The following is a 23,012-nucleotide window of genomic DNA, read 5'->3' on the forward strand; positions in this document are numbered from 1 at the left end:
GTTGTTGACTCACTGCTTAACCTCTGACCAACTGTCAGATATGTGTGATGCTTCTAATAGAAACAGGACTTTCAAGCTCTGACATACAGAGCACAAAAATCTAACTCCGCGTGTTTCAGTTGAAACTGCAACAAATAATCTTGTGAATCAGGAGACCAAGGGTTCATTGACTGCATTAATCACATATATCCATAGACATACCTGGTGACCTTGAGCGAAACAATTAGTCTAAGGCTGTCCCACCTCTCTGCCTGCAAAATGGAAATGAATTTTCTACCTTTGGGGCAAAAACATTCTTTTTTTAGTTCTGCTATTGATAAATGGTAAAACAGTCAGCTAGGTATTCAAGTAGGTGTTTATTCAAATTCTGTGTTAGTAAATCAGATTGCTTTAAGGCTTATCCGGCAGCTGTTGAGCAGCTCATGGGCTGTTGCTATGCTGGGATTACACCGCATGGTGAGCCAGCATCACCGGTTTTACTGTGTTAGGGAGCTACCAAATTTTCTGAATTCCCACAGATGGCAGGAAGTGAGCAAGCAGAAAATGTTGTGGTGGACACTCCAGCTTGCAAGGGAACCCATATGAACTCCCACTCTACCACCACACCGCAGTGGAGTCTTGGGACCCGCAGGAACCTGCTTTGCCATCTGCTTCCTGTGAAACTGTTCTTAGGGTTGCTTTCCCCTTGTGTTCCCCAAGGTATCCTCATGTCCCTCAATCATCAGAGAATTTAGGAGTGCAGCTCCGAAGTCTGGACACCTCTGAAAGAGCCATGCAGAGATAGTGCCACTTCTCATACTGACTGGGCTTCCTGTGGTAGTCCGTGAAGTTAACAGACTGCATTCCAGTAGTGGGGAAGGCACACGAGGTTGTAATTTCTTTCTGATTCTGACCAAGAGATAGCTGATAAGAATTAGTTTATACCAACATTTGCTTGAAGCAGATTGCATGTTCCTGATTCTCTGACTGTGTGAAGACATGGGAAACATGGACATTTTCTCCATTTGAAGGGATCAACAGTCTAGGTTTCCAAGTGGTCTCCTAGCTAGGTGCTTCTCCTTCTGTGGAACATCTGATGTGATCAAGCCTGTGACCTGGTGAAGCATGTGTTGCTTCCTAAAGCCATAGAGAATTGGTGGGTTTGTCCTGCACGCTGTAGAGTTACATGACGCTTTTTACTTTCTTGAGTAAAGATATATTATACCTGTGCTCCAAACAAATTCACCCTTATTTCTGAAGTTTGGGCTCTGGAAAGCCCACAAAATACAATAGCACCTTGAAAATAGAACTGAATCTTTAATAAACCATTTTCATCATCAGTACTGACAGGTGAAAGAACAGAGAGCTCCGATTGCCTTTTCTCACTTCCTTTTTTCATCATATCTCAGTATCTCTTTTTGAGGCCACTATTAGAGGTCATGCACCTTTCTGGCAGAGTGAAAGTTGGAGTTACTGTGTTACTTCCCTCTGTTGGTCACACAAATTATATTTATTTTCAGCCACACTTTAAATTATGACTATTCTGCACATGTGGGTCCTTGTCCTAAGGTGACTACCCATCTATCCCATTTTGCATCTTTCTGCTTTTATTTGGCTATTAGTGTAGCATGGACACAACAATTATTAGTTTAAGCTGCTCTCTGCTTTCTTGAATCCTTGAAGAAGAAGATATATGACAGGGTCATTTCCACCCCCATCCTCATTGGTTATTTCCCTGTTGGACAACTAATTTACTGCATTTTCTTATCCACGCCATTTGCTTGCTCTGAGTTTCATTCTTAATACACACCCACTTGTTTATATGAGTGTCCTTGTCCCAAGCGCAAGCACCCTGTAACTCTAATCTGACAAGAGTCCATTACACTGCTAATGGTTGCATATTTCATATTTCTTTTACTTGTTCCATATTTAGTATTCTGTGTCCTAAGGTCAACTGGCCTTAGAGGTCCATTTTGTTTGACTGAGACATCCATCTGTGCACAAGGAGAGAAACAGTCATGTCAACACTTGTGGCCAAAACCCGGCAAGTGGCATAAGATGAGTATGACATATTGAAACAAATTTTTGTGAATGCCTGATTTCAAGGATCTCTAAATCTAAACCAACACTTTTCAGTTATCTGTAATCTTAAAGCCACAAAAATGTGCAAGATGAATAGTAAATTGTTTTTCATGCCCAGTTTTTACTTGCAGTCTGAACCTTCCAGACCATCACAAATCAGACAGAATATAGATTTTCTTTAGAGACTTTTCTTAAAGCACATCTTCAGTTTATAAAGTGCTCCTTGGAAAAAACAGCTGTAGCAAATTACATTGATAAAAAACTTTTTCTTCTCCAAAACAAACATTCACTGTCCATTATAATGAAACTACGTTGAAGGTCCCTGTCTCTCGCTATCACAACACAAAGTAGCTGACATCCCAGGACTGTGGGATTTTAATGCGTGTTACATTTTTTTTTCCTAAATCTTTTTTGGCTATACAGAATTACGACTGTGCATAGCACTTCAGAGTTCACTGAGGAAAGCCTATTCCAGTTCTAAGCAATTTACAGTCTGAAAAAGATGTACAACAACAAACTGACTGGAAGTGATACTGCAGCATAAAGCAATGAGAGTGTGGTAGAAAGGTATGACAAGACCCAGCAAATTTCCTCCTGCTTTTTCTGTAAAGTCAGTAAGTCTTTATTCTCCTTGTGTTAAATTATACTGGTTAAATTATAATGGTTCATTAAACAGTAGCTTCATAAAAAGACTTTTCACATTTAAAGACTATTTGTCTCAGATTGAATCGTAGTTCCTGATGTGGTAATTCTTTTCTTTCTGAAACCTTTTGCAAACTGCAGACGTATGGTACCTTTTACCATGCCAAAATACAAACTGATACCGTGTATCTGTTTTCAGTTCAGTTCTCTCTCTCACATTGCTCACCTTCTCTTATTACAGCTGCCAATGGTCAAAGGAGATGTAGTGTGGACACAGGCAAAAATTAATCAGACAGATGTTAAGTGATGGAAAATGAAACAAAAGAGCAGGGATGAGTCAAGTGTTGCAGCACTTTTCCAGCTTACCGTTAGGAATGGCTGACAGCTTTCCTAAGGTTTCATTCAGAGCTCTCAGGAGAATGGAATTCTTCTCATCTGCATCTTTCAGCCTGTTCTGCATGCTGTCCAGGTTGTTCCCCTTTTCTATAAAAAGTACACATAGTACAGAAGCTTTCACTCTTTGTTTCCACTATCTTTTCTTTGCACATAATTTAAAATGCATAATAATAAGCAAGCCATTTATCATGAATTTATTATCTTGTGTATATAAGGGAGTCCAGTAAAACTGGTTGTAGGGTTCACTGATAATCTTCTTCTGTTTCTTTAAGTTCCCTACTTCCATGGTATCTAAATGCTTGAGTTCCTTGAACTGTTGTATACTTATCAAGGGATTTCCTGTGGTGTACAGAGGAAAGAAAAAAATGACAATCACAGATGGTAAGATTTATGCAAATTCACACAATGTCCCACTGACAGATTAAACAAGTGTGATGTTTAGTCATAGCTTTGATTCTTAGATTAAGCTACTACTGAAATTTTTTTCTTAGGAAGGCTGTCTGGGATGAATTGAGTCGAACATAGTGTGAAAGAGGTAAGATCGATTAGGTCAGCTTCCTGTTTCAATTAGACTGGCCAGACACCAGTTCTCTTGGATCTTCTCAAAGACAGCCAATGTTGACAGAACATCTGAGGAAAGCACATGAGGTCACCCTAGCGCTGATCATCAATACGAAGAGAATACATTAACAACAGGTTATTATGAAATAAACACACTAATTATTCTATTTTTTTTGGGGGGAAAAAGCCCATCTAGTAAATAAAATTCATAGCTAAGAATTTGTTCAAATCGAAGAACTAGTACAAATCAAAGGCACAGGTGTGTCACATTCAGTACATTGCAGACAAAACTGATGTTACCCTTTACACAAAAGTTCTTATTCTTCAGCAGCTGCTTTGAATAAAAATTATGGAGTTTTTTTTGAACCATATCCAGCATAGCAATAATTTTTCAAACTCTCAAAAGTGAGATTCCAGATAAGGTTATTCCAGATAAGCTTTACAGCTATTTAAACAAACATTATTTCAAAATTTAAAAGTAAAGTTTTGCACAGAAAATGGTACTTAATGCTTAAACTACTATCTTAGGGGATATTTTTCATCATTTCTTCGTATCAATATGGAGCTATTTAGAACAGACAGCTGGTAATTTTTTACCTTAAAGGCATGCCCTAGTGGGAAACTAGTTCAACATCTGTGCTTGATAGCAGGAAGATGAGAATAATTTGTAGAAAAGGAGCTCAGGACACAAAGTATGACTGTGACCTTTAGATATGTGACAGGTTATTGAAAATAAACACCTAGTTTTTGGATATTTATCCCAGTAGATACTGGTGATAGGTAAAACATACTGGAGATGAGGTTTCTCAGTGAATTATAGTCACATACTTGTCAAAACCAAAAAGCATTTCTTTTTATTAAGGGACAATAATTAGATGTATCATTGGTACTCCATCGTCTGGAACAGCATAAGGGCTGTAACCCTTTTACGAGAGAATAAACAGAATAATAGATTAAAACAAGGGATTGTGGTTCACATTTGACAAACTCTAAAAAAATAAGGTTTCTTAAAACTAGATGTGCAAGAACCAATTTGTACAGAGAAAAATAAAATAAAATGTGTATTACCTACAAGAAATCATTAACTAATTTTCCCAAGACTACAGCAAGGCTGAAATAGTGAATGGAATTTAAATGAGAATCATACTTTTGTTGTTAGACCCTTTGAAATGTCATTCAGGAAGAAATCCATTTGCTTTATTTAAATTAGAGCAACACACAGGACTGCAAGAGTGCCCGGAGGTAAGCCTTTATGTCTGAAAAATGTCCTGCAGAGGAACAGGAAATTTGTGTGAACTGTAAGAGGCACAGGTAACACTAGAGTAAAGTTGGGAAGAATCATATAAATCATAAAATCACTCTTCTCCTCAAAAACACCCTTGTTTTTAAATGACAGCTTTTGTCTCCACTGCTGAATGAGGCTACTGGTAAAGTGATTTTGTTAAACCAGAATAAACTCATGAGATTCTGGTCTTAAATGTTCTGAGACTTTATCTGAGTTCATTACTTGTTAAGTAATAATACTGACAAAACTGTTTTAATTTCCTCCATTTAATTCTGAAGATATTTCCTTGGTGTCTCTGGTGCCTTTTGGGATGTTAGTGTTTATAAAGTGTGTTAATATTTCTGAGATATTTGATTCATTTCCAGTGGTGGTGTACGACGTTTGTTGCATGCTCTTAAATTATCTCTTTTCTCCTCTTTACTCTGCCAGATCCAATATTATGCTAATTATCCCCGGTTATTTTTCTGAAGAATCATGTTTCCAGACTTCTGTTTTCAGCTTTGTAACCATAGCAGCAAACCCATTTTTATGGGTTTTAATAAGGGAAGTTTCCCTGGAACTTCTGAAATTGAATACTGAGACTCCACCTGTTTAATATTTTTTTCTTGTTTTTCTTTTCTTTCCTCAAATACATTTTAACTGTGTTTTTAAAACATTACAATAATAAAACCATAAATAAGTTCCCCAAGGGAGGCTCTTACACAAAGACATGTGAGGAGATGCCAAGATCCTAAGGCCCATGTCAGCTTTTCAAGGAAATTGTTCATTTTGCACAGTGGTATTAACATGAAGTTATAGTTTGCAGTAAATTCCCATACTGTAATCCAGATGGGTTCTTCACTAAGCACTAAGGTAAATTTGTGCATGAATCACGAGCTGAACTGACTTCATGTCAGCTTTTCCCCATCCTTTAATTATTGGCAGTTATGAAAAATGATGGAGCTATGATTTGAAGGCCTGAGATCCTCCAGTTAATCATAGAGGCTAGACAAAATATCGTCAGCTACAACCTAAGTTTCTCCAAATTCTATAGCTTATCTGACTTGGAAGAGGTTAGTGGGTCTGCACTGAAAGACAGCAGGCACTGTCAATTCACACTGAAGTGTAGATTGAGGAGTATCCTGAGAAATTTCTGTCAATCCCGCTTCCACTTGGTTAGCTCTGCACGGAGATGGCACAGGCTGACAATCAATGCACTGTTTATTGTTCAAATCAACAAAACTATTCATGCATCACAGAAACTAAGCCCTAAAGAGTAAGCAGAATCCTGAACGACTTTGCAGGTATGAGCCTTTAGGTTTTCTGGCTTTGTTAACATGAACAAAGATTTTCAATTTCTGTTTATATTTCCACGGTTAAACACAGCGTTACAGAAGAAAGCATCATCCCTTTTTCCTCTAAGTGAATAAACTGAAACAAGTCAAATGAAACTAAAAAAAAAACCTCAAACCTCTACACTCGTATGCTTCATTAAGAATGCACTTAAGAACTTAGTTGGAAAGTCCCTTCCAGCTCAAACCATTCTATGATTGTACGACCTGTTTTCACAAGACACAAGTATTTACAAGTGTCTGCGGATCACATACATAGGTGGCACTAGTTAATTATTGATGATGTGCCACCATTGCAATGCTAGTGGAAACAGATGTCTTCTGATAGTACGAACAAATGCAGTTTTCCATGTGAAACTGTCCAAGATGTCACAGGGCTATGCTACCCAATGCATATCCCCCAAAACCAGAACAGAGGAATATATGCAGATGTTTTTATTGATTGGATACTGCACAAATGAACTGGCAGTTACACACATCCCTTTCTGTTATCCTTGTTTTGCTCCTTCCAAATAGCATTCTTGCTCTTCACAGTCTCACCCTATAAAGAGGACGATGGGTCACAAGCTAATTTTTTTTCCCCTAAAACAAGAGAGACTTAGAAATTGGCATTAGAAACAAACAGGGGAAGGAGATATAACTAGAGAAATGCAGCTAATGATGGTTAACTTTTTAAAAAGATTACTTTCAGCACTGACTGCAGGTTTTTAATGAATATTCTGTTGGTCATCAAACTAATTCAATAATTTGCTGAATACAATATGCCAGGTCATACAAAAAAACAAAGCAGAGGACAAGACACAAATGAGGGATTTAGCTGTGCCTATCTTCTAGAAAATGTTTTAGCTAAAAATATTCACATGTTGTGAGACTAGACGAGTCCCCCTCAACTTGTCAATTCTTAAGCAAAAGAAATGACATGAGTTGATTTTCAGTAGCCATCTGACACCAGTCTCCAGCTGAAGAGGAGTTTATACATCTTATTTTTGCTTTTCACTGATCAGTTTTGATAAAGTATGTATATAGTCTCAAATCTGCGCTGGGGCAAGTATATTTTTAAAACAGCAAATTCAAAATTATAAGGAAGAAAAATTGCTCCTGGCAAACTGAAAATCCCTCAAGGCACAGAGAGAATGAAGCTGGCAGGCAGCAGCATTCACTCATTTGCAGCCAAAATTTCAAAACTCCTTCTTAGCCAGAGCACTACATACAGATTTTGCTTCTCCCAGCAGGGTTATTCCTTCTAACTCCCAGCCCCACAGAAAGAGCAATGACTAAATCTCCATCTTAATAGCTTTTGTCAGAAGCTTTGCTTTGTAAGGACTGTTTCAGCAGTTTTTGGTGGTAATATAAAACATTTCTGTGATTAACAGCCATTTTATAACTAGGGTAATTGGCCACAAATCAGGGCAATGTCATACTGTAGCAAGAAAACCCTCCCACCTCCATCACAGCCCAGCCTGGATTTCTGGAACATATATTAGTTGAGTGGCTTACGGGTCTTCATTACTTTAACTAATTTACCACCTGTAGTGCAGACAGAGAAATTTTAAACTAATAATTACTTCCGTCTACCAGATTTTTATAGAGTGCCCATCATCCACCCAGCACTTCCCGTCCAGACTCTGAACAGGGTGGCTTTGTAAAATTGTAAGAAAATATTGTTCTATTGGTTTTACACTCAATTCTCACCTGCTATCCTGGAAACACCGAGACATCGAGAAGGGTTTATGCTCATTATACTAATATCATCAGCCCTCTGGAGCAAAAGAGGGGTGGGGGAAAAAAAGAAATCTGCAATTGTGTTTTATCCTTATGCATCTGCATTCTGGGCACAACGTTAACTGATCTCTGTGGGTCATGCCGTGGAGCACGGCCTTGTTTTATCAGATGCAAAAAGGCATACTGTGAAAAGTTCAGAATGTTTGTCTGTATGAAGCACTTTAAATCTAAGACATATCAGAGAGCATTAAGGAAGCTCCATCTCATTACCCTTCATCATGGGGCAAGAACATGCACAAAGATCTAATACGTGCATTTTAAGCACTGCTCCCTGCTTGCATTAGGATTGCTTTATGAATCTTTAGACCATTTAGACCTTCGTTTCTGAATTATGAAATGATTATCAACTTCAATTCTCACTGGTGTAAAATCGGAGAATAACATACTTTTTTTAAAAATCTCTGAAGTAATCTCTAATCGAGGTTGTAATACATCTTTTCTCAGGGTTAAACTGGACAGTCTTGTGGCCACACGGAATTGACATCTATCCAAGTACAGACACTGTTTTATTTTGTCCTTGAAGACAGAGCACTGTGCTATGTGGAACACATGATTACTCCGATATAACTGCCTGGGGAGCACACAAAGTGATGGACTCTGCTCTGTGGCACCTAGTCTGCTCAGAGCAACGCTGCGGCAGGGAAGCGGCAGCGCTGCCGATTTAGTGTTTCCTACGCACCAGCCACAGCAAACCGCAGCAGTTTGCATTCCAGAAAGGGAGGCTGACAGCATCCCTATATGTTCTACTTCAGTCATGCTACTTAAATTGCACACTGGCCTGCCCTCGTAGTTTTGTGATTTTCTGTAACTTATTTACTGAAACATGCCCCTCCAGCCCTAAATCTGCACTGAGTCCAGCAGTAAAGAGCTGCAATAAAGAATACCCTAAATATACATCCAAGATTTACTAGTATCTGTAGGCACGTTTTTTTCTCAGAGCTGTTACAAGAAAACAATAATGTTTTAAATTTTCAAACAGTGAATGACAATGAAATGTAATTAATGACCTTGTGAAACATTTTGCTTTATGACCTTATTAAACATTATGTTTACTTCTTAATGAGTTCTGCAGTTGGAAATCCTAGAGCTGCCAAAACTAAATGAAAGTGTAGTAATAGCCAAAAGATGACTCTAAGCTGCACAGATCTCATCCTTCATGCTGCATGCTTTTTGTAATGCATCTCCCAGGAGGCCAATGAAAATTTTGTATGTTAAAACCTGAAAGACTGGGCTCTATTATAAAAAAAACCTGTCTTGTTTCTAATAAAAAGTATTTTAACTACTCTAGCATGACAGGGAAGCTTCAGGTATCATCTCTGTGACAAGCAGTTTAAATCTCAACCTCAAATATTTACTGTGTGTGATTCTGGTAGTTCTGATGCATGAAACAAAAAAAAAAAAAAACCCAGCTTGATTTTCAGATCCTATGACAAGCAAAAAAATACCATATCATAGCTGTTTTCTCACCTCATCTTTACTCCTTCCAAGTCCTAAATCTGTTTTCTCATATAGGTTTTCAAGTGCTATGCTTTTCCCATCCTTGTGGTTAATTCCAGGTTAGCCCTATTATAGCTTCAGCCAATTGAATCAGATTAAACTACAATGTATCTAGTATGAAAAAATTTTTGAAAAACTACAGTGACTGGACACAAGCTTCTCAAAATATACACAACAAAATTTCAGATTACAAAAGGGAGGGGACTACAGTGAATTAATTTGGAATAAACCACAAAGTTATCAACTTGAACCTATTCTGTCTAGACTAATCAAAATATTACTGAGTATTTGGATGATAGACCTTCAAAACAGTTGCATGGAGGACTCTGTTAACTGATCCTGCTCTCAGACTTTACTATACCAGTGGCAAAAACACTGTATACTCCTAAGCTGCTTTCTTTGTTATATATAAAAACAAAGCAATTAAAGCAGTAACATTTAACATTTTTCACAAAGACAGATGTGTGAAACTCAGTGTTGGCATACTTGAAAGTGGATAATTGTATCATGCTTATTTCCCCTCAGGTTTAGTTGATATGAATTATTTTTTCAATTCCTTTCTAAGACTGTTGTGGAAGAAGAAGTGTTGAGTACTGTTAAACAGATGCTTCATCAGCACTGCAATAAGTTTTTTCTTAGAGGACCTATAAAACAATCTGTCTGGATAAAGACACAAGAAATAAACTGCTTTTGGTCGCAATGATCAGAAGATCATTGAATCATAGGCTCAGAACAAATGTTTGTCCAAAAAATCATTTTTCTCCTTCTGACCAACAGTCATTGCTCACTGATGTTTGTCTAAGCTTTTTTTCAAAGATTTTCAGAGGTTGAATCTCCCTAATCTCCTCAGAAATCAATTCCAGTACTTCTGCATTTTAATTACAAGGAAGATTTTTCTAGTATGTGATCTGTATCAGTGCATTTGAGATATGTTAGTTCCATCTTCTTTGTAGAAAACTTGACAGAACAAAAGAATATTAAGTTCTGACTCAGTTGGCTCTTTTTCAGTCCACACATCTAAATTATTTCTATCTTTCTCCTCATCTCTCCTCCATTAGATCTCCAGTTAGTCTTCATGATGTCTTCAGGACTCCCTGCAAACAACTTCAGCCATCATGAAGTTCAGTGCCAAGGACTGTAGCCAGTAACTTAGCTAAGGTACTAGGAACCCTGAACAGAGTGGGAGGACTGTTTCATACATTCTGGAAAGCCATGCTCCTATTCATGCATTCCTCTGTGACATCTGCCTTTTCCACCTCTACCCGGCACATGATCCATGCTTCTCTCTAGTCTTATTCTAGAGAAGACAATTGTTCCTCATCCTGCGTTTCTCCAGCTGATTATTGATGTATGCATGAAACACCTCATATATGTCCATACTGACTACTGCCCTACCTTCTCACACTATGGCATTCACCAATAATATTCTCATTTATTGATGAGAAAAGGATATTATAAGCACAGTCAGACTCGAATTACCAGCTTTTACATCTCAACAAAGAGCATAGTTCAAAACATTTTCTTTTTTTTTCCAGTGGAGAATATTGAATAGAAATTAAAGACATTTTATTTTTCATTGTGAAACCAAAGTATTTGGTTTGGTATCTACAAACTTTATGATCTTAGCTGCATTTAGACATGTATTTACGCTTTAGGAACAAAAAAATATTTTGTGTGTGTGTGTGAAAATACTAATTTTTCTCTAGAGACATAGTTTCAATTTCATTTTTTTCAAGAAAACACTTGGCAATTCCCTCCCATTACTTTCTGTTTGGCAAACATCTTCATTCTACTTCCTCTTGCTTCTCTTATCTGGCACAATCTCATAAGCATCCTGAAGAGACGTGATATGTCTGTCTGGAATTGCAAACCCTGCTTCTGTATTGACAAGATTAAAAATTTAACGCTGGACTGTTTTTTGTACTAATTTTCTGCTAGAGCATTTAGTAAATCAGGACCAGTATTTCCATCTCCCTCTCCTCCCCACTGACTCTTGCCCTTACTGTAGTTTGCAAGAGGAGACCAAAGCTCCATCCTCCTCAGCCTTCCTGTCCAAGAAAAGGACAGAGGGGAGAAGCATCCCTGGATGCCTGGACCCAAAACAGGAGAACCTTTTTCACTGATACATTGTTCAATTTCAAATCACATAAATAATTATACTTTTTTCTGCTGATATGGCTTCTTCATACTGGAAGCATAGCAGTATCACAATGTTTTTCTTGTATTTAATGGGCCTGAATGCCATATACTGCACATACCTTTAACATCGTTTTCTAACATCTTGGCTTCATTAAGGACCCTGAAGCTTTTCTGAAGAGAGCTCTTGGCACCATCCTTCAATGATCCTTGAGGACCAGATGTCTGTAGACAAACAAGCAGTGTCATACATACAGGAAAGTCTGAAGTCATAAAAGATACATGAAGATGATCTAAGTGAGTGGTCATCTAAATTTTAACTAAACATCAGTGAGCTCTGAATTATATCCCATTGCCCTTATGTTGGTCTGCAAGACACACAAAAACAATTACTCTAATTAATTTCCTTTTGTTTTTACGGGAAGCCAGATCTCCTTTGGAATACCAGTGATAACTTTAATAAGAAAAGAAAATATTTATAGTGTTAAACAGGTTTGACTCTAGGAGCAAAACTTTGTCCAAAACAAGCAAACAAGAAGATATTTCAACTTGAACATGGGTTTCTCCCTCCAGCTATGGATACAATACCATTCAATACATTATTTCTCCCTAACAACAGCTACAGCACCTTTAGAAGCCAGACTGGATCTGATGATCCAAATTCTAATATTGGCAACAGAAATACCTTTGTGGTTAAATTCAAGAACTGTAATTGCTAAGTCAGTAAAGAAAAGATGATCTAAAAGAAATAGAGTTTAAAAAGAAGGCCAAATTGCAGTTAATGTGAAAGAGTTTTATTATTAAATAACCATCATTCATCATATCATGCTACTTAAAGATCTGTCTTTTGAAAAATACCCATCTCTCTCTCCAGTGCAGAGATTGATCAATAGATAGAATAATTTTCCTAAATTAGATTAGTATTTTTAGTTGGGAGCAAATGCTCTAGGTTCTGAACAACTTACTGTTCAATTTGTAAATCTGAACTCATGTCACACATCATACTGAATACATTTCTTTGAGAATACTCCTGACAGCCAGATAACATTCTGTATTAGTCATGGGTCACAGCCTTGTAACTAGTATGTAATTAAGAAACAGCTACTTTTCATTTTCCAGGGCAGATACATATACTCAGAAATTAACTGTGTGACAATTAAATGACACAGTTATTATTGCTATTCATTATTTATATAATGAGCAAGCCCAGAGGTGATATTTCGCATACTACTGAATTTTTGTTGGTTTTTGATGACACTGTAAAAACCATATATTGGACTTGCCCATTTCTTTTTCTTTTAAAAATCTTAGGGAATAATTTGGATACTTTCAAAATCCAGAAGCAAGTTTTCTGTTACAGGATATCTCATAGCATATGTTCTCATGTCACATGGATATACCTGTTAAAGATTCCTTGTATTCAGGCAGGATGTAAATGTATGCTTATCTTGCATCATAGGCTGAGTGATTTTAAGAAGTAAAGCCTACATGACTGCCGTATTTCCAAGCTCATCTGAAATATTAAACTATGTACACAAATTCCTTTCAACATCACCAGAAAACATACATTTGAAAGACGAACAAAAGTAGTTTCTTATAGATTTTCTTTATCATGTAATACAAGTAGCATTGGTAATAGAAAAATACACATAAACTCAGCAAAAAAAAAAAAAAAAAAAGACTATCCAATTAAGCAAAAGACTGTTCCTGAAGTAAGAATGTTTGGCCAGATTTTGTGGCAGATGCACCTGTCAAATCAGATAATACTTCTATATTCCTTTTCCCATTAGCAACAGAGCTGAGGGTACAATCACTCTGTGACCATGGACTTCAGAAATAATGATTGTTATTATTAAATGACTAGGCACGGTTGAATGGCTGTTTCAGCAGTTTATACTCAATATAATGCAGTTGAAAGGCCAGATTTACAATGCAGAACCAAAAAGTTTATCAAATCAGGGACAAAAATCTGGCATGTGCTGACAATTAGTCAGAAACAGATTTCAGTGTAAAGTTAATACTAGAAAAGCCCCTTCAGAGACAAATACACGTGCACTGATTAAAACCTTTATTTTATATTTATTTTTAAATGATTCTGAAATTAAGGATGTTTTAGTTTCGGCTGCCGCCAGCAACAAAAGCGCCACGCGGCCGCCCCTCCCCCCGCCGGGGTGCGGAGGAGAATGGAAAGAAACAGGCAGAAACCGGTGGGTCGGGATAAGGGCAGTTTAACAGAACAGCAAACAAAGGGAACAGCAACAACAATGATACAGAAAAGGGGATTACACAGAACAAACCCGCAGAACAGAACCGCTCTCTCGGACCGCACCGCCGCTGTGTCCTCCCGAGCCGCGAGTGAGTTCCCCGCCGCGCCGCCCCCCCCACCGGAGCCCAGCATGACGGCACATGGTATGGAATACCCTGGTCTGTTTGGCCAGGTTGGGGTTGGGTCAGCCCACCCGGCTGTGCCCCTTCCTGGATTCCGGTGAAAATTAACCCTGTCCTGGCCAAACCCAGGACATTATCCACCCCTTATTCCATACCATCTACGTCACGTCCAGGTCCCCCATTGTCCAGTTGATCACCACCACTTCTCCTGTCTCCAGATACCTTTCCCTTCGTCTATGGATCATCACTCTAAAGTGTCCATTGAGTTCATTTAATCCATGACTTCGGGCTCCATCTGTTGTAATGGTCTTCCGTGGCAGGAGAGGTGATGTGTGGTGATTGGCGGTCACTTGCTGCATCCGGAGCTCACGGCTGATGTATCTGGTGCGGCCCGTGCCCACAGTCTGCAGGTTGGAGACGTCGATCTCGATGAAGTTGCTGGGTGCCAGTTGTTGAAAACCAGGTCCAGTTCCATCACCGCTGTGCTCTGCTAGGTTTTCATCGAAAAAGTCCATCCTTCTTTAATCTGGAGAATTCTTACTATGCTACTACTGGTATAACAATTATATAACAATTATAACAGTGATAACAGACAGTGACAGGGTTATTTAACAATTAACTTTATACAATTTATTTATTTATGGACTATTCTCACCCAAAATCAAATCCCCATGAGGTACACATGGGACTTCCCCATCCTTCCGCATTACCCACCAGGTACACCCAGGTCCTTGAGCAAAAGCAGTCCCGTGGACGGGCTTGCCTTTGCCCGAGGCAGGACTAACCCAAACTGTCTTCCCTAACATGTTCCGCATGTGCACTATAGGGACTTTATCCCCTTCTACGGGGCGGTGAGGTTTTGACTGGGCAGGACCAGCCCGGTTGGTGGACCCTCTGGTGTTAACCAACCAGGTGGCCTTTGCTAAATGGGTATCCCAGTTTTTGAAAGTCCCACCCCCCATTGCCCTCAAAATGGTTTTTAGCAGCCCATTGTAACGTTCGATCTTTCCCGAGGCTGGTGCATGGTAGGGGATGTGGTAGACCCACTCAATACCGTGTTCTTTGGCCCAGGTGTCTGTGAGGCTGTTACGAAAATGAGTCCCGTTGTCCGACTCAGTTCTTTTGGGAGTGCCATGTCGCCATAGGACTTCTTTCTCCAGGCCCAGGATGGTATTCCGGGCAGTGGCATGAGGCACAGGGTAGGTTTCCAGCCATCCGGTGGTGGCCTCCACCATTGTGAGCACATAGCGCTTGCCTTGGCGGGTTTGTGGCAGTGTGATGTAGTCAATCTGCCAAGGCTCCCCATATTTATATTTTAGCCATTGTCCTCCATACCACTGAGGCTTTACCTGCTTAGCTTGCTTGATTGCAGCGCATGTTTCACATTCATGGATAACCTGTGTGATGGTGTCCACGGTCAAGCCCACCCCTCGGTCACGAGCCCATCGGTATGTCGCGTCTCTTCCTTGGTGGCCCGAGGTGTCATGGGCCCACCGAGCTATAAACAGTTCACCCTTATGTTGCCAGTCCAGATCCACCTGAGCCACTTCAATCTTAGCAGCCTGATCTACCTGGTAGTTGTTTTGATGTTCCTCAGTGGCCCGACTCCTAGCGACGTGGGCGTCCACGTGACGGACTTTTACAACCAACTGCTCCAGACGGGCAGCAATATCTTGCCACAATGGGGCAGCCCAGACAGGTTTGCCTGTGCGCTGCCAGTTGTTCTTCTTCCATTGCTGCAGCCACCCCCACAAGCCATTGGCCACCATCCAAGAGTCAGTGTAAAGATAGAGCACTGGCCACTTCTCTCGACTGGCAATGTCTAAAGCCAGCTGGATGGCTTTCACCTCTGCAAACTGGCTTGACTCACCTTCTCCCTCGGCAGTTTCCGCGACTTGTCGTGTAGGGCTCCATACAGCAGCCTTCCACCTCCGCTGCTTCCCCACAATGCGACAGGACACATCTGTGAAGAGGGCATACGTTTTCTTATCTTCTGGCAGCTGGTTATACAGTGGGGCCTCTTCAGCACGTGTCACCTCCTCCTCTGGCGATGCTCCAAAATCTTTGCCTTCTGCCCAGTTCATGATTACCGCCGGAATTCCTGGGCGACTGGGGTTTCCCATTTGGGCACGCTGGGTGATCAGCGCGACCCACTTACTCCACGTAGCATCAGTGGCATGATGCGTAGAGGGGACCCTTTGAACATCCAGCCCAGGACCGGCAATCGTGGAGCTAGGAGGAGCTGTGCTGCAGTGCCGACCACTTCTGAAGCAGCTCGAACGCCTTCATGTACTGCCAGAATCTCTTTTTCAGTGGGAGTATAGCGGGCCTCTGATCCTTTGTATCCCCGGCTCCAAAACCCCAGGGGTCGACCTCGAGCCTCCCCTGGTGCTTTCTGCCAGAGACTCCAGGTTGGGCCATTCTCCCCGGCTGCGGTGTAGAGCACGTTTCTAACATCTTGCCCTGACCAGACTGGACCAAGGGCTACGGCATGAACTATCTCCCATTTAATTTGTTCAAATGCCTGTCGTTGCTCAGGGCCCCATTCAAAATCATTCTTCTTCTGTGTCATGTGGTACAGAGGACTTACAATCTGGCTGTAATTTGGGATGTGCATCCTCCAAAAACACACAACACCCAGGAAGGCCTGTGCTTCCTTTTTGCTGGTTGGTGGAGACATAGCTGCTATTTTGTTGATGACATCCATTGGGATTTGACGGCACCCATCCTGCCATTTTATTCCCAAAAACTGGATCTCTTGCGCAGGTCCCTTGACTTTACTTCGCTTAATGGCGAAACCAGCTTTCAGAAGGATCTGAACTATTTTCTCCCATTTTTCAAAAACTTCCTCCTCGGTGTCACCCCATACAATGATGTCATCGATGTACTGCAGATGTTCTGGAGCTTCACCCTTTTCCAGTGAAGTCTGGATTAGTCCATGGCAAATGGTGGGACTGTGTTTCCACCCCTGGGGCAGTCGATTCCAGGTGTACTGGATGCCCCTCCAGATGAAAGAAAACTGTGGCCTGCACTCTGCTGCCAAAGGGATGGAGAAGAATGCATTAGCGATGTCAATTGTAGCATACCACTTGGCTGCCTTTGACTCCAGCTGACTCCAAGTTCTAACATGTCTGGCATGGCAGCACTCAGCAGTGGTGTGACTTCATTCAGGCCACGGTAGTCTATTGTCAGTCTCCACTCTCCAGTAGATTTTCTCACTGCCCATATGGGACTATTAAAGGGTGAGCGAGTTTTGGTGATCACTCCTTGACTCTCCAGCTGGCGGATCAGCTGATGAATGGGGAGAAGGGAGTCTCGGTTGGTACGATACTGTCGCCGGTGCACCGTTGTGGTCGCGATTGGCACCTGTTGTTCTTCAACCCTCAGCAGCCCCACAACGGAAGGATCCTCCGAGAGACCAGGCAAAATAAACAGCTGTTTAATTTCTTCCGTCTCCACAGCAGCTATGCCAAAAGCCCACCGATACCCCTTTGGGTCCTTGAAATACCCTCTCCTAAGACAGTCTATACCAAGGATGCACGGAGCCTCGGGGCCAGTCACAATGGAGTGCTTCTGCCACTCCTGCCCAGTGAGGCTCACTTCAGCCTCCAATACACTCAGCTCTTGGGACCCCTCTGTCACTCCAGAAATGCAAATGGGCTCTGACCCTTTGAAATCTGATGGCATTAAGGTACACTGTGCACCATTGTCCACTAGAGCTTTATACTCTTGTGGATCTGATGTGCCAGGCCATCGAACCCACACCGTCCAATAAACACGGTTGTCCCTTTCCTCCACCTGGCTGGAGGCAGGGCCCCTCTAATCCTCGTCAGAGAATTTGCTGCTCACCTGCTGTAAAAATGACTTGGAGGTCCCCTCCAGAGGATCGGAATCAAGATTAAACTGTCTACCTGGCCTGGAGAGCTGGCTGCTGGGAACTGGAGTGGCATTTTTCCTAAGAGAATCCCCTTTGGTGATTGTTTTACCTCGCAACTCACGTACTCGTGCCTCTAGACTTGAGGTGGGTTTTCTATCCCACTTCCTCATGTCCTCTCTGTGGTCACGCAGGTAAAATCACAGGGTGCCCCGTGGTGTGTAGGCTCTGTATCCCTCTCCTGAGCAGAGAAACGCTTGCCCCTAATAGCTGAGACACTGGCCCGTACAGGTGGGGAGTAGGACGTGTTCTCTTTGATTTGCCGCACCTCCCGGGCCAGTTTCTCCACAGCTGAGACAAGGGAGGAAGAGAGACTTTCCTCATATTGCCGGAGTCTGACAGCCACCTCATCCACTGTTGGTGCCTCTTTACCTTTCCAGTTTACTACTGTCAGTGAGTTGGCATATGAGGATGGTGCGCTCCGCACAAACTTCCTCCACATAGATGCTGTGCACTGGACTTCATCTGGGTCTGTGGGTAACTGGTCATTGTCTGGTTCATAGTAAACCAGCTCCCACACAGCTAATTCCCTCAAGTACTGAATCCCCCTTTCCATATTTGTCCGCTTGCCAGGATAACATACAAAATCGTCACTGAAGGGGTACCTCTCCCTCACGCCTGAGAGAAGTCTCCTCCAGAGGCTGAGGACTTGTTCCTTTTTCCCAATGGCCTTGTCAATGCCCCCGTCCCTGGCCAGGGATCCCAGCTGCTCGGCTTCCTTGCCCTCTAAATTCCAAGCTGCTGGCCCCGTTATCCCAGCACCGCAGCAGCCAGGTGGCAATGTGCTCGCCTGGGTGGCGGCTGAAGTCTTTCCGCATGTCCCGCAGCTCGCCCAGGGACAGGGACCGGGTGATGATCTCTGTCTCTGTCTCTCGTGATGACCCTGGCTCACTGTCATCCCTCCCGGAGCCATCTGCTCTCTTTGCATCTTTCTTTAGTTTTACAGGGGCGACTGCTACCGGCACAGGTTGGTCATTGGGCTCAGCTGCGATGCCTGCAGCTGGAGCTGGGGCTGGAGCAGTTGCTGTGCCTGCCGGGCAAACCGGGGGCACCCCTGCGGCTGTGGCAGCGGCAGCCGTGGTGCCGCTCGGGGGGGCTGTGACTGCCTGCTGGGCTGGAGGGGCTGCAGGGCCGGCTGGGGGGGCAGCGCCAGCCGCAGTTCCTGCCGCTTCGTTTCCCTCCCCTTCCTCTTCAGGGCTCTGAAAAGTGTTGAACAAGGCAGCTCGGTAGGCGTGGGCCAGACCCCAGCACGTTGCGGTGATTTGTGTCTCTCTGGAGTTCCCAGGGTGGCAGCACACTTTTTGCAGATATTTTACTAGACTGTCTGGATTCTGTACTTGCTCAGGGGTGAGTTTAAAAAACATCGGGGGTGTCCACTGCCCTAGGTACTTTCCCATGCTGTCCCACACACGCAGCCACTCACAGCTATCCGGCCCCGGGGCAGGTCTCTGCACGATGTTCTTAACTACTTGTTTAACCCTAAACAAAACCTGCAACCCATTCAGGAGGCAGAACAATAGAAACCCGCTGGCCTGAACATCCCACGGGTACTCGAAATTCTCAAAAGCAGTTAGGAACAGCCTGAAGGAGAGAGGGGGGGTGAAACAGTGGGGGAAGGTATCCCCTTTGGTTTTCCCCACAGATTGGGTTTGATTACTAACAAAATCTAAGACATAGGATCCGAGGTATGGAAATGACCGCAGTGCCGCATGCAAATACAAGCCTAATTTCATGCACAGTGATGTTATCATAAGTCGATATCGTACAGTACAGCAAAATCATCATCCTAATCCTTTTTCCAGTGACAATGAACAGCATGGCAATGAATACATAGTGCAAGTACGGATTTACATAGCAGAGCCACTTGATCAAAGTCAGAAACATTTTTTACCGGTGACTATTTAACACAGAAAAATGCGTATAACAAAATTTAACAAAATCTAAGAAAGCAGTTTTAACACCCGCTGCTCAGCCCTGCCGTTATCCCCGCCCCACGCTGGGCGCCAAATTTAATGTTTTGGTTTCAGCTGCGGCCGGCAACAAAAGCGCCACGCGGCCGCCCCTCCCCCCGCCGGGGTGCGGAGGAGAATGGAAAGAAACAGGCAGAAACCGGTGGGTCGGGATAAGGGCAGTTTAACAGAACAGCAAACAAAGGGAACAGCAACAACAACGATACAGAAAAGGGGATTACACAGAACAAACCCGCAGAACAGAACCGCTCTCTCGGACCGCACCGCCGCTGTGTCCTCCTGAGCCCGAGTGAGTTCCCGTCGCGCCTCCCCCCCCCGGCCCCCCCGGAACCCAGCATGACGGCACATGGTATGGAATACCCTGGTCTGTTTGGCCAGGTTGGGGTTGGGTCAGCCCACCCGGCTGTGCCCCTTCCTGGATTCCGGTGGAAATTAACCCTGTCCTGGCCAGACCCAGGACAAAGGAATAATCAAGACATCTGATGCAAAACAAGGTTTTTGCTAGCTTTTCTTGTGGTTGACGGGACATCGAGTTATGATGAAGTCAATAATGAAAAAAACAAACATTTTCTGATTTTGTGTGAGGTGAGTTTATGTGCTTGTAGCAAGCCTGCGTCATGATGAACCCCTTTATGATTTAATAAGACTGATAGACAAGGGTTTTTGATATAATTTTGTAAATTTGAACACCTGCTGTAAAAAACAAAAAAAAAGTAAAAAATTAATGTGATTCAAGATAAATTGGAAAATCACAGGGTCTCAGAAATCTAATTTGTTCTAATTCTGTCTCTTCCAGAGCGTCCATAACTTGGGGGTAGTACCTTCCTTACCGTGTGCCTTCCTTCATGCCCCCTACCCTTCCCATGCAAACTCTGTGCAGCTTGACTGCTCGTAGCACCTTGTGGCAGAAGTGGGATCTCATTAGATGTCCAAATAACGCAATCTCAATCATGGTTTAGAGGCATAAGTCCTGTTATGATAATATAATACAAAATGCTGCCACTGAAACGATACATCATCCTCAACAGGTTGTTTTTTTTCCTGTCCATGAGTTAGCAAAAACTTTAACCAAGTTTAACATCAAAAGAAAAACATCTATTAAATTACAGAAGAATCGTAAGGAAAGAATTTAGGAAGACTATCCTCTCTGTCTTCCTTTTTCTGGTATTTCAATGAATCTTGAACTCTGTTTTAGTCAAACAGCCCAGCTTCTGCAGGAGTGGCAGAAAGATTTCCGTTTAGCCCATAGTCTGGTGGGTTATGGCACTCTTCTGGGATGCAGGTGATTCCTCCAGATCTCCCAGGGATGATTGCATGAATCACTGACTTATCACATTAATAGGGAAATGTGCTACACACTGCAAGTTTGAATAAGGTCAGTCATAGTCACAGCATTCTGTGAAGACTCCCCCGACAGTGCGTTCTGGGCATGGTCTGAACACATATCAGACTGAGAATTGCTGGGGACTTTGCAGAAAGGAATGTTTTCTGAGGTTTCATGGATGGATGTGAACATGAAGTAGGCACTCTGTTGCCCAGATCAACTGACATGTTGGTGATTTTGGTCTCACGCTGAAAGTACAGCTCCAAGCACAGATGTAAATGCACTGGGACAGTTTTGAGGATCACATACTTGAACTTACACAAGTACAAGGCACTTTATAGACCCAAGTGCTAATTCACATCAGTTAAAAATAGTTCTGCCTTATTCTTAAATTAAATTCTTCTCTTTTCACATATGCTTATATTCTGGGAAGTTTTTACCTATGCAAGAGTTAGGGCTACTCTCATTTCTACCAGTCCTGAAGATCGCTGAGCATTCTGAAGTACCAAAATGTTATGCATGATTTGTACCTCAGGACATCCCCACGAGGAGGATGGCTAGGCAGCTTTATGCCTTTACCACGTAAGGAAACCTAGATATCCAACATAACTGTTGGGGTACCACTACAAAGAAAGTCAAAAGGAAAGGAGGAATTAGGACCCTAAATATTTAGCATGTCCCCTGTGGTTCCAGTTACTAGCCCATAAGCTGTCACAAAAAAGCCTAAGAATAATCACACTTTTTCAAGACGTATTGTAAAACTGCTGTGATTCTGATCTGTGAGACACAACCTGGATCTGTTAACATCACGTCTCTCTTCAGTCAGTTACTGCCTTGGCCAAATAATGGGACGTTGAAGCTGCCTGAATGCTAGAGAATTCTCATCTGTGATAAATTTATTTTGCTTTTAAAGTGGAGAGAAAATCCATCAAAAAAAAACTCCGGAGGAATTTTTTTGTCATATTTTTAATACATTTTTGCCAGTCATTTATCAGGCTTCCTGTAATCATGATTGATTTCAAGCATCTTTTTGTTCTTGCTTTTAGCAACATTAGCTTCATTTGAAAACACAGTAATTTTCCCATTACAAATAAAAACCCCCTGAGATATCACTAAGGTTCTTGTAAATTATTCGTTCCAGTGACATACAGGGTGGAATCTAAAACTCCGTCCTGTCCCTACCATCTCTAGTTCATGCACCAGCTTGCTGCTGTTGGGAAACCTACCTCCCCCTGCCCCAAAATTACAACTGGTCAATGGGAAAGGCTTTTCTCCATTATCTTCTAGCATCTGGAGATCAGAGTAGTTTACAGAAGACAGGCACCCACAGCTGCTCTCCTAAACCAGAGAACCTGGCTCCACCTTTCAAAAGGAGAGGAAAGACATGATCTCTTTCTTCTACACAGGGTCCCAAGGAGCACCTTCTCAGGAAGGAGGGGACACAGTTTCTAGGGGCTGCTCAGTCTGAGGGGGCTCAGATCCGCATATTCTGCCTTCTGCGAGAGTGCTTGAACCACGGTGCTCTAGACAGCCCTGAGTGAGGGTGCGGTCATGCTCTCATGCTGAAGCTCAGCTACAAGTAAGTTCCTTGGGGCCTGCAGAAAGAGGGAGTCTGATTTACCTGGTTACTAACCAGGTAAATCACTGACATCACTTAGGATGAGCAGTCAACATTCTTTGCATGAAACCAAAAGAAACAGAATAG

General features: G+C 42.2%; 1 protein-coding gene across 1 annotated transcript in view; it reads right to left on the bottom strand.

Annotated features, from left to right (window-relative positions):
* The window catches only part of LAMA2 (laminin subunit alpha 2), a 408,847-nt gene that overhangs the window by 54,866 nt on the left and 330,969 nt on the right, over window positions 1-23,012 (bottom strand). The window contains exons 42-43 of the mRNA XM_075444852.1: window positions 11,814-11,916; window positions 3,070-3,186 (exon numbers count right to left, since the gene is read on the bottom strand). Of these exons, the coding sequence (XP_075300967.1) occupies window positions 3,070-3,186; window positions 11,814-11,916 (220 nt within the window). The remainder of the gene's footprint in view (window positions 1-3,069; window positions 3,187-11,813; window positions 11,917-23,012) is intronic.

The sequence above is a fragment of the Opisthocomus hoazin genome, chromosome 2 (genome assembly GCF_030867145.1).
Source record: "Opisthocomus hoazin isolate bOpiHoa1 chromosome 2, bOpiHoa1.hap1, whole genome shotgun sequence".
In the NCBI taxonomy this organism is placed as follows: domain Eukaryota; kingdom Metazoa; phylum Chordata; class Aves; order Opisthocomiformes; family Opisthocomidae; genus Opisthocomus; species Opisthocomus hoazin.